The 18,236-nt window shown below is 40.1% G+C and overlaps 1 protein-coding gene across 3 annotated transcripts in view; it reads left to right on the forward strand.

The window, feature by feature from the left end:
- The first annotated feature begins 6,531 nt into the window (after nt 1-6,531).
- FNBP1L (formin binding protein 1 like) overlaps nt 6,532-18,236 on the forward strand; it is a 60,106-nt gene continuing 48,401 nt past the window's right edge. For 2 of the 3 annotated variants that reach the window (XM_080407112.1, XM_080407113.1), the window contains exon 1: nt 6,542-8,267. In XM_080407112.1, coding sequence (XP_080263238.1) covers nt 8,244-8,267 — 24 coding nt within the window. In that variant the 5' untranslated portion in view covers nt 6,542-8,243. Of the gene's footprint in view, nt 8,268-18,236 lie in introns of all 3 variants that reach the window. The other variant, XM_080407115.1, reaches the window with a different exon arrangement.

Below are 18,236 nucleotides of genomic sequence, written 5' to 3' on the forward strand. Positions count from 1 at the left end.
TGGAAACAGTCAAATTTTAATTTCTACAAATAATTTACGGTTTGAGTTGCTTACAAAATTGTTTTTAAATACGTAGTTCTAAATATAAACAATACTAATGCTTTATAGGAAGTTAGCTTATCTTAATATATTCTATCATTAAAATGAAAGGGGTGATTTTTGTGTGAATATGAAAAAAGTATTTATTCTGTCTGCAGGATGTGAAAACATAGGGCTAAACTGCCTGTCACTGCTGTTGGTGAGTTATCTTCTCCAAAATGTGGAAGAATGTTATTTTACCTCTTTTAAAAGTGTTAGTTGATGTTTGGAGGCACAAATCGCTCCTTTCTTTTAGGAAAATGATGAACTGGCTTCTCTTCGTTACGGAAAGGATCTAGGGCCTGAATTGCACAGTCCTGCGGGAAGAGCTGTAGTAGCAGACAAGCCTGGAGGGAGGGAGCATTTCATTGATGGCTTTTACTGTGGTTTTGCTTTAATCATGTGAAAAAAGGGATTGAGAATTATACCTTGCCCTAAAATGAAATCTCTGGTATTGTCTGTCTTACAATAGCATATTTTAAAAGTTTCTCCTTTATGAATGCAAAATAAAGCTGCTGAATGCTGAAAGAGGTTTTTCTTTGTATCTGTGTTAGGATATGTCTTTGTAACCAGCCTCAGGGGTGTATATATTCCAACCCAGAGGGGCAGTTTAGTCCTCAAATTCAATCAGATTTTTTTACTTGGTGCTGAAAATGGGGCATTTTTTTAGCATAAAATAAAGGTCATGGAAAATAGTGACATGGTAACTTTTTTGTGGACTAGCTACTAAAGATACAAAGGTAGCAGCAACACAACTGAACCTTCATGTTTAGTATATTTCATTTTCAATGAATCATCAACTGAGAAGATCTGGACATAAGGCGAGTACCCAGGGTAGCAGTAAATCCAAAGGGAAGAACCCTGGCTACTAGAAGATGAGTATGTTAGGGAGGGAAAAGAAGAATCTTAAGAAATCATGTACATTTTTCCCTTTGCATCTTACCTTGTCTCAAATGGAAGAGTAAGACAAAGGGGTGGGGGTAGGGGAAGACTTATTAGGATTCTTTTGGCTACCTGTGAGATTTGATCTGCCTTTGAAGTCCAAATAGCAGGCACTGGTCTTTGAGTTTCGTTAAATAGAGATCCAAAAATGTCATGTCACAAAAATAAAGTTTCTTTGTGAACAGGCTATTTTTTTTTTTATTTTTTGGTTTTGTTTCTTTGGGATTGCGTGAAAATTTCTGCTGTTAGCCTCTAATCAGAATGTTACTTGGAACAAACAAGAATGATAAATGATCTGTAGCTATCTTTATTAATGCGAGAGGGAGACACAGAAAGGTAATGGATTAGTTTAGTGGGCCATCTATTCTGTGCACAACACACAGTGTTCTCCATCCCATTATTGATTTATTTACCGATTCCTGTTCTTTTAAAGTGATTAATAGTGGGAGGGAGAGTTTACTTGGGTGTGTCTATTACTCTTGAGTTTCCTTCCAGATTGTGATCCTTGAACAGTTTTTCATGCATAATTAAATGTGGTATTATGCAGTGTGGACATGGACTTTCTCATGAGAAAAGAGAGGAGCCACCACAGATTTAAAATAACAAGGGAAGGACACCTGAAATTAAACCACTGAAATTAAATCCTGTAAAGAAGTCAGACCACCTGCAGTTGTATAGAAGGTAAGAACAATCGAGAGATCATTGGGCCCTCTCTGTTTCAAATTAATGTAACTCATACTTTAATTAATGAAATAGGATCTGATTGATTGTAGCAGGAACAGGTTGGTATTATGTTATACTGGTGCTTCCACTTGCCAGCAGGCGGCTGTCAAGTTCAGGAAATATGTTTCAGCTAGATGCGCAGAAACTACTGAAACCTGTTAGCTGAACCTTACAGTCTACGGTGATGACTCATGAACAAGTTTTAATTTAAAACTCCTTTAATGAGATTAAACAGTAACCCAGGATGCTCAATGTGTTCAAATGTTAAGGTAGATGTTGCACAACTGCATATATATTTGTGTTTCTGATCATAATTCAAAGTCAGATGATAGCAAAACATTTTAGCAAGTCTGAAGATGGATGGTGCTGATCCTTAGCTATGCGTTCCTCCACTATTCATTTTTCTACAGCTTGAGTTAGTACTAGGACAGACTCTCCATCTTTCAGCATTGATACAGTATGTCAGTCCATACGCTTTGCTCGAACGCTGCTAGCTAATCAATGCAGGTAGCAGTTACTACTCGTCTTTGGCTATTATCTCAAAACTAATAACCTTTATGCCTGTAGATAATACAGTAATGAAAAATTTTGACTATCAGAGTTCACCATAGCTATGCCTAACCGCATAGTAGATACAGCTCGATGTTCTTTTAATGTAAGGAAGTGTGTGTGGATGAGGTTTGTGGGAGAATGGAGAAGACGGGGGTTAGGTGAACTGGAGGTATCAGAAATTAAGGTAGCAAAGACCTGGCATTTATGGTTATGTTTTGATATAACTCTGAAAGTATGTGTGATAAAAGCAAGTGGATTTATAGTATTCAAGCAAGTAATGCAAGCATTAAAGAGTTGAAAATCATATTTTGATGTGATGTATGGGTATTTCTTGACATTTTGTAATTGTCCAGCCTCCATCTTGGAATACAGTTGTATGTTATCAAACAGAAATGCTGAATTATCATGTGATGGTCTTGCTTCACTAGAAAAAAGCAAATTCCTGTGAAATAAGAAGCAGTTTGTACTTAAAATATGGCTACTTGATGCTGATTGACACTAAGTTTCCTCTGCTACACATGGCATAGAAAGATGTGCTCTTGGCTATAGTGTGGGCAAAAAGAGTGAGCATATTTCACAAAAGCAGACAGAAGTTCTCATTTTCCTCCTATTTATAGCTGGTGTAAGTAGTGTCCTTTCAGCTCTGTTATCCGATCACTGGAGATGTCTTTCTGTTTTGCTTGCTGAGACAAGAGAAAAAGAACATACTTTTCTTCTGCTATATAAAGTGCATTTCAGTACAAACTGGAAAAGATGAGTGTGTGTGTGTGGTACAGTTCCTACAAAAACTCAGAGACAGAAACATTTGAATTGGGTCACTCATAAGTGCAGTTTTCTTCTTTAAAGCAGAGGTGGTATGGTCTAATATGGCTTACTGCTAAATCTCTGCTTTAACACCCCCCCCCCCCCCCAAACATCAGTACTCAGAGTAAAACTAAGTTTATTTTGCCTAATGGTTGAAATAGGAACCCAGTGGAAGTAAGCATCTAGTCAGGTGCATGGCTACAAACCCTTTGCACACAGCTGCTCGTGGTTAAATAACCAGCCTCTGGGTGAGGGAGGAAGTGTGTGGAGAGCCTAGCACAAGTTGAAGTGTCAGGACACCTATTCTTCTGTCTCTGAGTATTTCCTGAGCTGTAAAGTAATGGTTACCCACTCACCACATGAAGGTGTTATGACTATCAATCTTTTTAAAAGTTAGAGCACTTAGAGTGCTGGTGATGTGTAAAGGGGGGAGGGAGCTAAATTATTTTGGCTTTGAAACAAAAAAGAGAAAATACTAATGGTTTTTGCAATACTTCATTTTCTTTCTTGAGTAAAAATAACATCCAATTTTAATATGACAAAGACTGTTGGCTAGCAGAGAGAAGGATTAATGGCACTTCATGCTGAGAAAGAGATATTTGGAAGTAATTTTTTTGGTCCTGCTGATTTTTGTGGCAATGAAAAGCTAAGCTGCTTCTCTCTTTAGAAAGTATGCCCAGAGGGAGTTCCAGACTGTTCTTCTGCCACTCCAAATTAACCATGCAAATTGCTGTTCTGCCAAGATAATATCCTTAGGTACACTTGTAAACTCAAACAGATTCTGTTGAGAAGTGAACAGAGTTAACAAAATACATAACTATTGTAATAACTGGAACGATGTGGATTCAGTCCAAAAATAAAATCAGGCAGTTTTCCTTTAAAGCCTGCATTAATTAGTCAACGATGGGGAAAACAGCTAAATATAACAGTAAATTTTCTAAGTTAAAAATAAGTTGTCATCATCTTCCGGAAAATGGTAATGGTTTACAAGGCTACTAGAACAATGCCATTTATCATGAAGCGTTTGCTGTGTGTAAAAATTACTTAAATACATCTTTAATGTCTTCTTGAGTCCCTGTAGTGAAATTTTTTTAAAGTATTTTTTTTTCCCCAAAGACTAATCTTTTTAAGGATGTGACTAGAAGAATTTAAATCTGTAGGGTAATATTTATTTAATTACTTCTAGGCCTAGGGCCAGTTGCAACCCCTGATAATGTAAACAATGTCACAATTCCAAATGATTAGTTACAAAATTTCCAGCAATATCCTGTGGAGATGCAGTAGACCCTTCCCCTCATCCTACAGTTAGGTCATTTCACATCCTGAACTGCTAGACTGGAGGAGAGCACTGCTCAGTATACGTATGGGAATCTCCTAAAGCAAGAGTGTGCTTAGGCAGGAGAAGGGCCGAATGGTGTGACCGGTGCCAGACTTCTTGCTAAGCTGGAATGGTAAGTGTTGTGCTGCTAAGACTTGTGGTTTATTTGTAATGAGTTAAAATTTTATTTGATCACATGGTCTTAATTAATACATTGTTTATGAATTCTAGGTTCCATCATAACTTATCTAAGTGCTTTTTGGTTTTTTTAACTAACTTACAGCCTGTTACCTTTGTAGTTTATTGTTGTAATCAGTGATGATGTCCTTATTGATGAAGAGCTGGCTCCTAGTTTAAGTAAAGGTAAAATGCAACATCTCTGTATAATGTACCGGATATATGTATGTGCTTCTGTTTTTGGAAGTAGAGGTTGAAGGCAAACTAAAATTCATAAACCAGTCTTGCAAACAATTGTGTCCATATTTCAGTTCAAACACTAATAAAGCCACTGAAATCTGTTGGCAAGAAATAGGCTTTGCATTTGAATTTTTCAGAATCCTGTAATACGAAAACTGTATAAAAGGCATTATGAAAGTTTTTATCCTATATCCTGCAGACTTTAAAAGCTTACCTTGGTTTTGGGTTTTGTTTTTTTTTTGTTTTAAAATAATAACATGTCCAGATTAGATCAAGAAATTATTTACTGCCTTTCCATGAATACTGGAAGCAATCGTTCCACCAGTATTCTATAGAGTGTATATGTTGTCCAGCTCTCCCCAGTCTGTTTCATTTACTTTACCTGAAGAAGCAACGGCTATCAGCAGTACCTCAGGCAATTGCGAACTGTATCCTTTGAATCAGATTTGTGCTCGTTCTCTAGGGGAGTTTCTACGTTGCAAAGTGAAGGTCCAAGATCTGAGTTAGTTGTGAATGAGCTGACGCAGCTAAATGGCTCATCATGCTTCCATGCAGGAACACTAGGCTGGGTCCCAGAAAGTGTATGTTAGTGTGTATAGCTTCTGGCCTCATCAGCCTTACTTCCCAAGCCTAATTATTAACCTCTGAACATGAATAATTAGCCAGACTGCAGTAGTGCTCTAATGCAATAATACAGGCTCCTGTTCTGGTGCCAGCCTGTTCAAAGCCTGTTCAGTAGTATCTTTTGATTGCTCCTCATTATAGTGTACATATACTCTTGGAAAAAGGTAGGAAAAGCCCAGAGGCTGCTGTGGTAACACCCACCCCATTTCACACAGTATTTCAGAGCAGCCTTTCAACCTGTTCTGGGGGTTGTGAAGTTACCCAGAATCTCTGCAACATGGTCTAGCTCCTGATGCTTTACCCTAGGGCTTGTAAAGATGTTTTTTGAAGAGAGCTGCATGGAAAGAAGGATCCCTCTTTTTCCTGGGAACACCCCTCGTCAGCTAGAATTAGGCTTCTCAATCATTGAGAAGCTAGGTATTGTATTTAGGTACCGATGATGCAAACCAGTTTCCTTCTCCTAAAATGGCTAGAGATCACCATAAAACATTCAATTTATATTGCTCTGAATTGAAAACAAATCTTGCCATATTGAGAATGCTGACCTTGCACATTTTGCAGAAATAGGAGTAATTAGTTAATTCTTAAATTAGAGTGAAGTAAAAGAATGTGAGTATTCAGGTATCAATCAACCAACCACAAATATCAATATATATATCCACACATAAAATATATTACATGTTGAAACTCTCTTGATGTTATTTTGCATACAGTGAGTATTTAAAATTCAAGTGCCAATTAAGTGCCTGATTTTCAAAGCTTCTAGATTCATAGATCTAGAATTTAGGATCCATTTTGCAGGAGATTAATTTTCAATACATCATTAGGGCTTCTAAGGTTGAAGGCTTTTTAAGGTTCATTTTTAGATGTCTAAGCTGAAACAATTGGAAAGATGAGTTCTTCTGAAGTGATCAGAAAGTGAAAAATCCTGGCACTCTTGAAGCCACCAGCAAATTTCTAATTCACTTAAATGGTCAGGACTCTCACCCCGTGTTTAAAGGTTCAGTGTACTTCGTTTCTAAAAATTATGCTTTTACCAAAAAAAAAAAAAAAAAAAAAATCCAAATCAGGCAGCCAAAACCAAACGTGCCCAGATTGTTGGGTGCATTTATAAGCCTTGGTTAAGGCACAGTAAAATATGAATGTGTTGTTAAACATTTTGAAATCCTTCTTTCTAAAATTATGACACATAAGCAGCAAGTTATAGCATAGATATTTGAGATATATTAAAAAGCATATAAAATGAGCAAATTCTCTTAATTTGTAGTTAATTATGTTTTGAACCAGGTTATCTCGTTATATCTGATTATATTTGAAGAGTCATATAAATGTGTGTGGCAAACTGCTGGCAACGCAAAACGTTGGTTGAAGTTTACAGCATTTAATGGGAATTATTTTTTTCCTAATCCTGAAAGGTATGCTAAGTTGTGTGAATTCAAGTATATATTTATTCATTTTTTTAGTATTTATTTCTGCTTTTTTTTACTGAGGATTCATTACCTGAATCCTCAACATGTGTTCTGCATGGTGAATATTTTCAGTAATGCATGCAATCTACAAACTGAATTAATGTGTCAGAATTCAGCTGTAAGTGTGGATTTGAATCTTCAGAGTCTGGCTTCCTCAAACATCCATGTGGGCCACTGCAGCATTGGCACGTGTATTTGTTTTGTGGATCCCCACAGACCCCAATGCATTTCTCATGTGATGTGGCTGGCTTAAACATTTCACTCCAGAAATCACGTTGTCGATCTGTGACCTTACCTGCTTATTTTGATGAATTCTAATGTTAATGTTATTGTAATACAGTAATTTCATAACTATCTACAAGAATTTGCAATTCCTTTCATACAGAAAATACGACTAAACCTGAAATATGCATGATGCGAAGGAACATTACGTGAAAAGTGACTTGGCAATGAAAAAATGATTGGATTTAAGTCATTTTTGTTTCAGGATACAGGGACTTTAAGACAGCAGTATTTTCGCTTGATTTTTTTTTTTATTGCAACCTATAAAAATGAGAGGGAAATCAAGAAATTGATGCCGGCGGAGGGCATTTCAATTTGGGTGACTTTCAAAGCCTTTGCTTCCAGTTAGTAGCTTCACTTTGGTGGAAAAAAATACCCCCTGAGGAGGATTTCACACCCCTCTTCCAGTTGCTGTTCCCTGTAACAGCCATTCGAAGACGGGGTTCATCCAGCTGCATCATCACACGAGGCTGTTTTTCCTCTGATGTCACCTCGCATTTCCGAACTTCCCGATGTATGGCGGACTAACACACCTGTGGGGTGACAGACCGATCGCGACAGCCACCCAACGCCGCCGCCGCGCCCGGTGGGAGGGGGCGGGCCCGCCCCGCCGGCCGTGAGTCAGCGCTTTCCCGGGGCAGCGCGGAGGCCCCGCAGCCGGGCGCCACACAAAGCACCGCGGCCTCGCCGCCGCCTCCCGCCGGGCGCCCTCCTCCCCGTTAACGAGTAACGACGCAGCCGGCGCCGGGAGCCGGTTCCCGCCGTGCGCGGTCGCCAGCGGCTCGGTGCCGCCGCTCCCCGCGCCGTTCCCCGCCCGGCGGGCCCGCCCCTCTCCCAGCCTCCTCCGCGGCCGCCCCCTCCCCGCGCCAGGCGGAGCTGGAGCTGGGAGCGACGTCGTTGCTTGCCGCCGCCGCCGCCTCTCCCCAGTGACCGGGGCACCGGCCCTGCCCGGCGGAACCTCTTCTCCGGCCGCCGCCCGACGCTTGGTACCAGCCGTCGCCTCTGCTGGAGCCGGCGCTGCCCGCGAAGCAGCCATGAGCTGGGGCACGGAGCTGTGGGTGAGTCCCGGCTCGCCTCTCATTGTGTCTGGGATTCGCCGCCTCCCCTTGTCTGCTGAGGCGGCTTCCCCGGGGCAGGCGCGGGGCGGCCGGAGCCGAGGCGGCCGCCGGGGCGCTTTGTTCGACGCTGGGGTGGCGCGCACCGGGCGGGGCGGGGGGGGCTGGCGGTCTGGGGGTGGGGGGAGGCTGGGGGCGGCGGAGGGCGGTGGCGGCCACGGCGGGGACGGGGGAGCTGAGGCGGGGCGGGAGCGGCGGGTCGGGGAGCGCCTCGTCCGGGGTGTGGGTGAGCGCGTGCCTTCTCGCGCGGCCATGGCGCTCACGGCGGGGGGGGCGGGGTGTGTGTGTGTGTGTGTGGGTGTGTGTGTGTGTGAGGGGGCACGCGCCGCCTCGCCCTCCGCCCGGTAACGGTCACGGCGGGTCGGGCCTCTTTGTGTGCGCCCGCCGCCTCCCTCGGGGCGGACGAGGGGACGGTGCGGGGCGGCGGGGGCCGGCGGCGGGCTCGGGGGGGGGGCGGCTCGGGGCGGGGTCCCGGCGCGCCTCGGCCGGGGGCAGCGGCCCGTACCGGGCGGCGGGGCCGCTCCGCTCCTCTCCCGAGAGCCGCCGGGTCGCCCTGCGAGCCCCGCGTCCTGCGCGGCCTTCCTAACTGGAAGCAGCTCCTACACGGCTTTGTCTCCGGGAGCACCCCGGGACGCTGCTTAGCATTAAATTCTTTTAAGCCCGAAGAGCTGGCAGCGGGGAGGCACGGCCCCTGCGCGCCGCTGTCTGCGTGGCCTTCGGGCTTTCTGAAACCCCCGCTCCTGCCGGGGCTCCTGGGCTGTGCCGAGGGCAGCAGGGAAGGGGCTTTTCCCGGGGGATCTGCCCCAGCGAACACAGCGATGTCTGCTCGCGGGCAGCTGTGGGATGTTTTATTTTCTTTGTCAGATTTCCTGCTGCTGCTGCAGCTATAACTGGAGCTGACACCGATCGTGGGAAAGCTTAGGCAAAAAAAGTCTGGTAACGAGGGTTTAACGGCCCCGTTTTAAATGCTGCCTGTCTTTCGTTTCTTTGCTTTTAAACATTGTGAAGCACGGATACTTAGGCTCAGAAAAAAGTAATTACAGAAGGCTAAACGTTGCAGCTTGGAGTCTAGTCAAGAACTCTTAAATTGGACCTAGTATTATACCTTTTTTATTTTTTTAATTTTGAAGTTGAATTAAATTTCTCTATCAATAGATTCTAGCATAGGGCTGTTGGTCGCTAGAGGAGCAGAGATTGCTCAGCACAGAGACACTTATTTCCCGGGTGAGCTGGGGAGCCAGAAGCAGGGTGGCATTGCACTGAGGGTGTAGGTGGGGGCTGTAGGAGCTGGGCCAGTGGAGCTCCTGAAGCCACCTGAATGAATTCCTGTCTGGCTATGCAAAATGAAGACGTAATAGCATTTCATCAAATGCATTATGTGGAGAAGCCTGTATTTAGGGGTTACTGTAGTGCTTTCTACAGCACCTTAACTAGGATTTATAGGCACGTTGAGAATTCAGATAAAATGCGCTTGTTAAGTACTGAGAGTGCTGCTGTAACAAAACTGAAATATTAAACTGTTGTAATATTAACAGTAAGGAGTAAGTAAAAGCTATGATTTATACTGGTAGCCCAAGTGTGTCTTTGTAGCTTGTGCTCGTATATACTTCAGATGAGAGGTTGTAGGTCAGTGTTTTGGAAGAGTGGGGTTTTGCATTTTAGGGGAGCACTGAATTTTCTGTAAGCACTTATGTATGTATCACTTCAGGAAACAGCGCTTTAGCGTACTGATCTCAGTTTGTTTTTAGAGTCTCTATTTTCTTTGTTCAGCTTGTAAATGATAGTTAAGGTTTTGTAGCCTGTCTTGTATTCAGATTTGTAAGAAAGTGTTTATCTTCCTTATGTGCTTAAGGAACATATACAAAAAGGTGGATTTTGACCTCAGACTTCCTTCTAATGACAGGCGTTTCATTCACAGTCTTATGAAACTAGTTGAATTTTATCTAGACGTACTATATGGGTTTCTTTCCTAAGTCACTAATTCTTACGTGTTACTTTGAAGAAATAATGCCAGAATTTTAAGCTAAAAGATTTACTGCAACAGTTTTAAGTCAGCAAAATTTAATACATTTTTTTGCTTGATACCAGGCGATGCCTACAACTCTACACTAATGAGGTAACTTATGCATAAAATGGTCTGTTTGTAACTATATGACTAGACCGTGACAGTACAAGTTTTCACTTCAAAGTGTACCTTTTAAATGGGTTGTTTTTTCTGTTGAAGCTAATCATACTTAGAAAAATCTGTTAGTGTTACAAAGCAGACTGTTTTCTTAGTTGGAAAAATATTCAGTGTTTCTCTTACAGGTTGAGAAGAATATCAAACCTTAGTTGTTTTAACAACTTGTGTTGAGCAAATAAAGATTAAAAATAATTTCAAAAACTCATTAAAAATTAGCTTAAACGTAGGTTAAAAACACAAGGAAAACCAGCGTTTGTGAAGCTTCAAAGACAGGGCTCTGAACAAGGAGTAAATAAACCATTAGATGTGTGTTCCATTGTAGCTTTTACCTCATCATTCCCTGTTGCTAGCATCAGTGCAGCTTCAGAAGGCACCCCAAGCTGCCCCGGGTTTGCTAATGGCAGCAGGGCACTAGGAAATCATGGTGTTAAGGGTCACCAGCTGTGGAGAGCTGCACACGTTTTCTGGAGACCTCGTTGAACCTAAAACTCTCCCTCATTAGTGCTTGCACCTGTAGTCATAAAGTGGAGATTTTCAGTATTAAGACTGGTATCTACATGATAGTTTTTTAGAAAGTTTGCAAATACGCGTGTAGGCTTTGCTGATTTACTGAGGCAGATTCAGTGATTTTGTATCAGGTATTTTAATATCTCCTTAATCCTGCCTTATCAAATTGTATCTCTTGATGCTGTTTATTGGTATTTTATGCTGATTTACAGTTCTCATTATATTTTTTTCCCCCTGGAGTCTTGCGCTTTATGCTATTTCTGATAAAGTAAAAACTATGCATGGATGGATTTAGAGACAAGGAGCCAGAAGAAAAATCAGGGGATGAGGGAAGCAACTTCTACCTGCTATTTATATGGTCCTTATTTAATATGGTTGTTCTAGTGTTGAAATTATGCATATGCTAATTAAATGGTTACATCAGCGATGTGACAAGGGAAAGATTTTCTTTGATGGGCCAGTATTTTCTAATTCTTTATATTCTGTAGCTGCTAAGTACACCACCATTCTTTGAAGTGGATGTGCATTGGCCAAAACATGCATGTCTTGAGTAGGCTGAAGCACTTTTCAATATGTCCTGGCTGAACAGCATGCTCCCTGTTGTGTTTCCTTTGATAGCATTGTATGAAATTATGTCAATTAATAGTAAAATGTTGATCCATTTAAGCCATCCTGTCATTAGAACCATTTCATTCTACGTTTTCTATGCTGTGTAAATATATTCCCCTTTTATGCTTTTTTATCACAACAAAAAATTTTGATCAATTTTGGAAGTATTATTCCACAAACAGTTTTATTCTCATCAGTGCAGTTACCTTTGTGGTCACTCTGCAGCATATTCTTTATGGTATATCCACACAAAAACTAAGATACTTCGGTGAACTACCTTGCGTGGTAATATTCTGTTAATGGTTAGAACAGTAGTGAGAACTGGGAAGTCTAGTCTTCTGTAATCCAGTTGAAATTATGTTTTCTGAGAATTTGACTGTTGTGTGCTAAATTTACCTGTTTGTAGTATTGAACTTTTTCCTAGGTAATGTTTGTAAAGCAGTAATTGTCTCATGAAAGGGGGCACGTAATCGCAAAGTAGCATCGTTGTACTTCATTGGTAATAAAAAATTGTTGCTGTTTATTTAGATACAATACACTTTTCAGAGTTCTAAGTTTCTTTTTAACGTGCTTTTTTCAGATACAGCATGCTTCTGTTCACCTCATGGGCAGTGAGAGGGTTTACACATTGGAGTCCTGGGCAGACTTGTGTACTTGCTTTGTAAGGCGCCCGTCTGACTTTTGTCAAACTGAGCTGCCGTATCTAAGGCAAGAATAGGTGAATGGAACTAAAATTGATATTTTTTATTTTTTTTTTAGTAACTTTAAACATTTGGAGATGAAAATGATGGATTATGATATGTTAAAGAATCTACACAGCATGAGCATCTGTTCAGTGTGTATGTTTCTGTACATCTGGAGTTCCTTTTGTGATGGGCGTAAAGTGTACAAATAACATTAGCGTAGAATATTTAACAAAATGTATCTGGTAATTGTTGTCTTGGGTTTTTATGCAGCTAAATTGAATATGTAGTACAGTTGCTTTGATTCTAAAGGCTCGCTGTGCTTTGGAGACTGGAAGATAGTTGATAATGAAGTTCTTGGCTTAATGAGTGGAGACAAGTAAAACTGTGATTGGCAGTCTGAAGTGGCTTCCTTGGAAATTAATTAAAGGGTTTGTGCTGTCTCTAAAAAAAATCAGGAAGGATGTTTTTCAACTTCTAATGCACATTCTGTCTTTCGAACCTCTGAACCCCTTAATAGCAGTTGGCAGAAAAAGAGTTTGAATACCATGTCAGAACGTTTTCAGTCTGTAAAACCAGTCTAACCATCTGTTTCTCACCTCTTGATAAATATTTAAAGCAGAAATTTTGCTGAGGGCTTTTGTGTGAAGATTTCATGATTAAAAAAAAAGGCTATAGAAGTTTTAATGATACTATTGTTGTGAGCTCCTTGGGGGCCAGATGCACGCCATCTTTTATAATTAAGAAACCACTGGCAGTGTAGAATACTATTTTGGAAATGAGTTATGTTGGACCAAAGAAAGATCAAAGTATATTTGGTGATGTGCTCTTTTAATCTTTCCTTAAACAAAATTCATTCCATGCCTAAACCCAAGTTCTATTTACAAAAATATTAAATAATTCTCAGTTGCTTCAGTAGTTTTTCAAAAGCTGTTAAAAATTCTCTTACGCTTTCGATGCCTGTTTCAGACATTGTTTCCTTCTTGTTTTAAAATCATGTTCTCTTTTTGTAGAAGAAGATAAATTTGTGTGATGTTGTCTAATCTTAGAAATTACCAAGTTTAATTGTATGGAAAACATCCACAGAATGTAAATAAGGAAAAGTTGACTTCAAAAAATAGCTAAGTATTATGTAGCATATTTCTGTTGTAATAATTTCTTGTATTTTTGTTTACTAGATTACAAAATTTGATTATTTTTTTTTTAGCTAAATAAATTTTTTTCAAGGCAGTTTGAAACTGAGAAACCCTTCTCTACAATTAATATGACTGTGTGGTTATGTAGTCACTAGTATTGTTAATGCTAGTAAATTGTGTTTTTAACCAGTTAAAAAAAACATTGTCAGCAGTTGTAAATACCAAACCATATCCCATCTGGAAGTTCTTCTGTGCTTTTGAATCTTAATCTTGTGTAAACTTCTTTTCCGGTTTGCTAACATATACACTGTGTTAAAGGCAATATTCTGTTTAATATGTAGATGTTTGTGAGATGAAACCTGGATGGTTATTGTCCTTGACTTCTTCTTCAGTTAACCCAAGGATTACAAGTGGTATGGATTCTCTTTTCATCCAGTGTTCTTGCTGTTGTGGTCTGCAGATGTGTGCAAGGAATGTGTCTTGTGGCTAAAGTATGAAATTGCAGAGTTTTCCAGATGCATAGGATGGCTATGCATTCCCTCTGTCATGGGTAAGATACTGGATAAAATGCTTAACCTCTGCGAGGCTACAGTCTTTTACAAGGAGTATGGTGCAGCTTATCTCATCCTTGTGAGACCTCTGAGATTTCCAAATAGAAAGCTATGTAAGGATTAAGTACTTGACTATTGAATGTGTAGTTACTTCAAGCTCTGGAATGAAAACAGTTATGTCAAATTTTAGTTAGAAATAATGTTTGTCTGCATTTTTCCAGCAATTGTCTGGTTCATAAACATCTGACCTTTTTTACTGATGTTTCCAGGAAGGGGTGAGTCATTGGCTTGAGACTTTATCAGTTTGGTTTTGAGGTTGAACATAATTTAATTTAAGAAGGCATATGTTTGTGCCCTTGAGTATCTGTTTAGAAAGTATTTTTTCAGTTTTGAAAACTGTTTATCACCTGATATCTATTAAAATGGCATCTGTTTTTATTTATGGTCCCACTTATGTATGTCTGTGCTCTTCAAGGAAGTTTGTGTGAATATATGAGGGACTTCACTAGTCTGGAAATGCTGAATGCTGGAAAAATATTTCTGTCACGTAAAAAAACGTGTGTAGTATCCTTACTCATAATACAAAACCTGAGAGTTGCCTATATCAAGATTCTAGATGCTACAGCTGGCAGTTTGATTTCCTGGGTGAGGATAGCAGGAGGTTGGTTGAGATGGCAAGGACTTTTATCTTAACCTAGCAGAGGACTTTTTTAAAGTGTGTGTCTGTAGCAGAGGACTTTTTTAAAGTGTGTGTCTTTCAAGATAATGAACCTTTGGAATGGCAAATCTGTCGGAACTTAGGATGGAGGAAACTAAGTAGAGAAAAGTGTGTTGTCAGGGTGCTCAGGTTTCCATTCTTGGTGAGGTGTGTCCAAGTAGGGGATTTGTGCTTTCAGCAGTTCACAAGTAAATACTGGAAGATAGGAGGTTTCTGTTAATGCTTGTGTAGAGTTGTCACTGGTGCTGCAGATCTACTGTGGTAAATCTAAAAGTTCATTTGGGTATTTAAATTAATTCTTAACACTGGATTGATCTGGGTGAGACTGTTATTAACGCAGTAGTTAAATACTTCAGACCTTACATTTGCAGAGCAGCTTTTTAGCGTGCTTGGTAAAGCCAGTAATAGAATTTTGGAGGGTTTTTGTTGTGGTTGTTGGGGGTTTTGTTGGTTTGGTTTTTGGTTTGTTTTTTTTTGAGGGGAAGTTCTTTAACATTTCAGATTAATTTTTTGTTGTTCATAGCACACGTGTGCATACTTTTTCAGCAACTTTAATTCTTTTTGGTAGCAGAAGAATCCCCAAAGTCCAGATAATGTTCAGCTTTTTCCTTGCGTTGGTGAACAAATTGTTCAGTGAAAGCTGACATTCCAATCAGCTTGTTTCATTTTGCCCCTAGTGAGTTTACGTACCCCGGTCCCAGTGCTCTCTTGGCAGAAGGTTTAGAAGTTTGTCTTCAGATGCATGTCAGTGCTTCAGCTGGATGGGAGGAGAAGCAAAAAAAGTATTATGCTAATGAATTCTTCTGGTTTTCATTAAAACGTGGACCTTCGACACTGACTTTGTTTATGGAATTATCTGCATTAAATTTGTTAGTCTGAGTTGCTGGTTTTTCTCAACTACAAGTTCTATTCTAAGAGAGGAGTGGCAGCAGTACTGTATTTCCTGCCAAGTGACAAGAAAGGGCTTAATTTCAGGTGTACTTATTTTTTTGTTAATTTCAGTTGTATTGAAATCTGAAATAGTGACATGTGAGATTCATGAATACCTTTTCCTTGATTATTTTTTTTTTAGTTAGAACTGAGCTTCTGCTTTGTTATTTACAGTAAAAAGGACATTGGCCTGCTAAAAGTGCTTTCTGGTGTTGTGATTTGTACATAGTTGTGTCACTTTCTATATCTTTCAAAGGAGAAGTGCAGTCTCACAGTGAGCTAATATCTCAAGACCTGAATTTTTCTTGGGCTTTACTGTGGAATGCTTGTGTGGTCTTGGGCAAGTAAACTTACTTTTTGTCTCTGTTAGTTGGGTTGTAAAATTGGAATAAAGTTTGAATTTTTTAATTAAATAAAACTTACATTGTTACAATATCTGCATTTGTAGAATACTTCAGCATTCTTTAATGTGTAAGTGTAAAGCAGTATAATGTTTTAAAATGTTAGAAGCAAAACACAAAAAGCAATGGATTCTAGTAACTTGTTCTGATTGTCTTTGATCAGACTGGCTACTCAAAGTAACCATTTAAAACTCTTCACTTGAATGGGTAAAATCTGCTGTGTACTAACAGGAAGGTTCACCATTTTGCAGTGTCTATTCATGTAATGCTTAATGCTTAGCAAGTATTTATTCAGGAGGCAGGTGCTGTGCAAATCACTTCTCATCAGCTGGTACACAAAAAATAGTACAACAAGCTTTTTTGTAGTTCCGTATTAAGTAAACAACTTTGTTTTTCAACATTGTGCAATGAAATGGCATCCACTTGAATTTAAGTACTGAAGAACTTGTGAAATATGACAGCAATTGCACTGGAGAGTTGAGAGGCAGTCTTACTTTTGGCATCTATGGGGGAACCAGATGTGAGTGAAGGTGATGACGATGGGTGTGCCTTTTGGACCTTTATGTGCTTTGTAAGTCCTTTGGAAAGACAGCATTTGATTGCTGGATTTTTTCTTACGACGGGTGCCCAACTCAGGTGGATGTGAAAGCCTCACTTTGTAAATTCTGGTTGGCAGAGGAGGGTTTCTGTGAATGTGGGTATGCTTCTTGCACACTTTGGTTTTCCCTCAGGTGCTTAATTTCTTTCAAAGAAGGTAAACAATGATTCGCTTTTCTAATGATGTTTTCAAAGAAGCATTTGCTCTAGCTGGCACAGTGTTTTCTTGTGGCTGTCAGTAGGAAAATAATTGATATGCGTGAACCCAGGGCAATACCTGTGCTATGGTGCAGCTGGCTTTCTGCACCAGAGGAATATTCTGGTAGAGCTGTAATGTTTCTAATGCCTAACAGTTTTTTTTTTCTTTTTTCTTACAACAAGTGTATAAATGTCCCTGTTCAGCTATCTGTTGTAACGTCTAGTTGTTGTCCTGCAGTTTTCCCCACTATATGAAGTCAGTTGCAATGAGAGGAATGTTTAGGGTATTTGACATCTGTAATCGATAGTTGGAGTGTATTTTGCTTGTATTTATGTAGTGCTAGAACTGTTAGTCCCATAGCAGGTTTGTGTTGTGCTGCGTTCTGTACAAATACAGAGTATAAAGACCATCCCCAATTCAGCTAACTTTCAATTCCAGCAGAAGATGGGTCTTTTAATGATCCTGCCACATGTCAGTGTGCAAACCCAAATACTGTTCAGCATGATGGGCAGTGATCCCAAAGGCAGCATCTTAACTGTTTCTTTAGGTAAGCCTTGCAAGCAAAGGATAGCAGCGGGGTGGACCTTCGTGGTGTTTGCAGGGGATTAGCGCATAAGCAGCCTAAGAGGATGCAGGAAATACTTGTTGAAATATGCAAGGGAGTGTTGGAGTCTCATGAAAAGAAAACAGTAATCCTTTGCTATAATGAGGTAATAGAGCTGGAATCAGCCTGCAGTGCCCTTGAAAGTGAGGTTAAGAAGCTAATGTTTGATGCGATAGAGAAGGATGCAAGGAGACAGGGAGAGATAACACTCAAGAAACCAATGTGAGTGAAGTGATGATCTCTCAATAGCAGAGAAGAGGGTGTTGCTGTAATTAAGAAATTGGATGGATAGAGCGTGGATAAAGATTGCAGCTATTGGAATGGTTAGAAGGAGCCTGGTTTTTCAAAAAAGATAGTGTAGAAATTGTTAGCAAGTCTTAGGATAGAACATAGATTTGAGTTTCAGGGAAGAAGTTAAGTGCTCAGGTGAAAGGAAAGGTACAGGTTTTCTTTTTCACCCTGTCTGGCCCCTCCAGTGTGTTTCTGTGGTTAAATGTGCAGTATATCTTGAGTTACCACTTTGCATCTAAGCTCCCTGGCTCTACCTGTAGATTGTAGTTGTTGTGCTGCATTATTTAAATGAGCAAAAATTACCCATGCTTTGTTATTTTCTTTAATTATTTAATGGGATTTCTTTTAGGCTTATGGGTTTTGCTGTAAACTGGGATTTAGTAGAACAAGGATATAGGTTAGTATTTGGGTTTATGAATGGTGCAGATTTTACTCTCAAATGATTTAAAATTAAATATTAATTAAAGGTTTTGTCTTCATAGCTATGTTTATTATTATCTGGGA

The sequence above is a fragment of the Falco punctatus genome (genome assembly GCF_963210335.1).
Source record: "Falco punctatus genome assembly, chromosome: 11".
NCBI lineage: Eukaryota > Metazoa > Chordata > Aves > Falconiformes > Falconidae > Falco > Falco punctatus.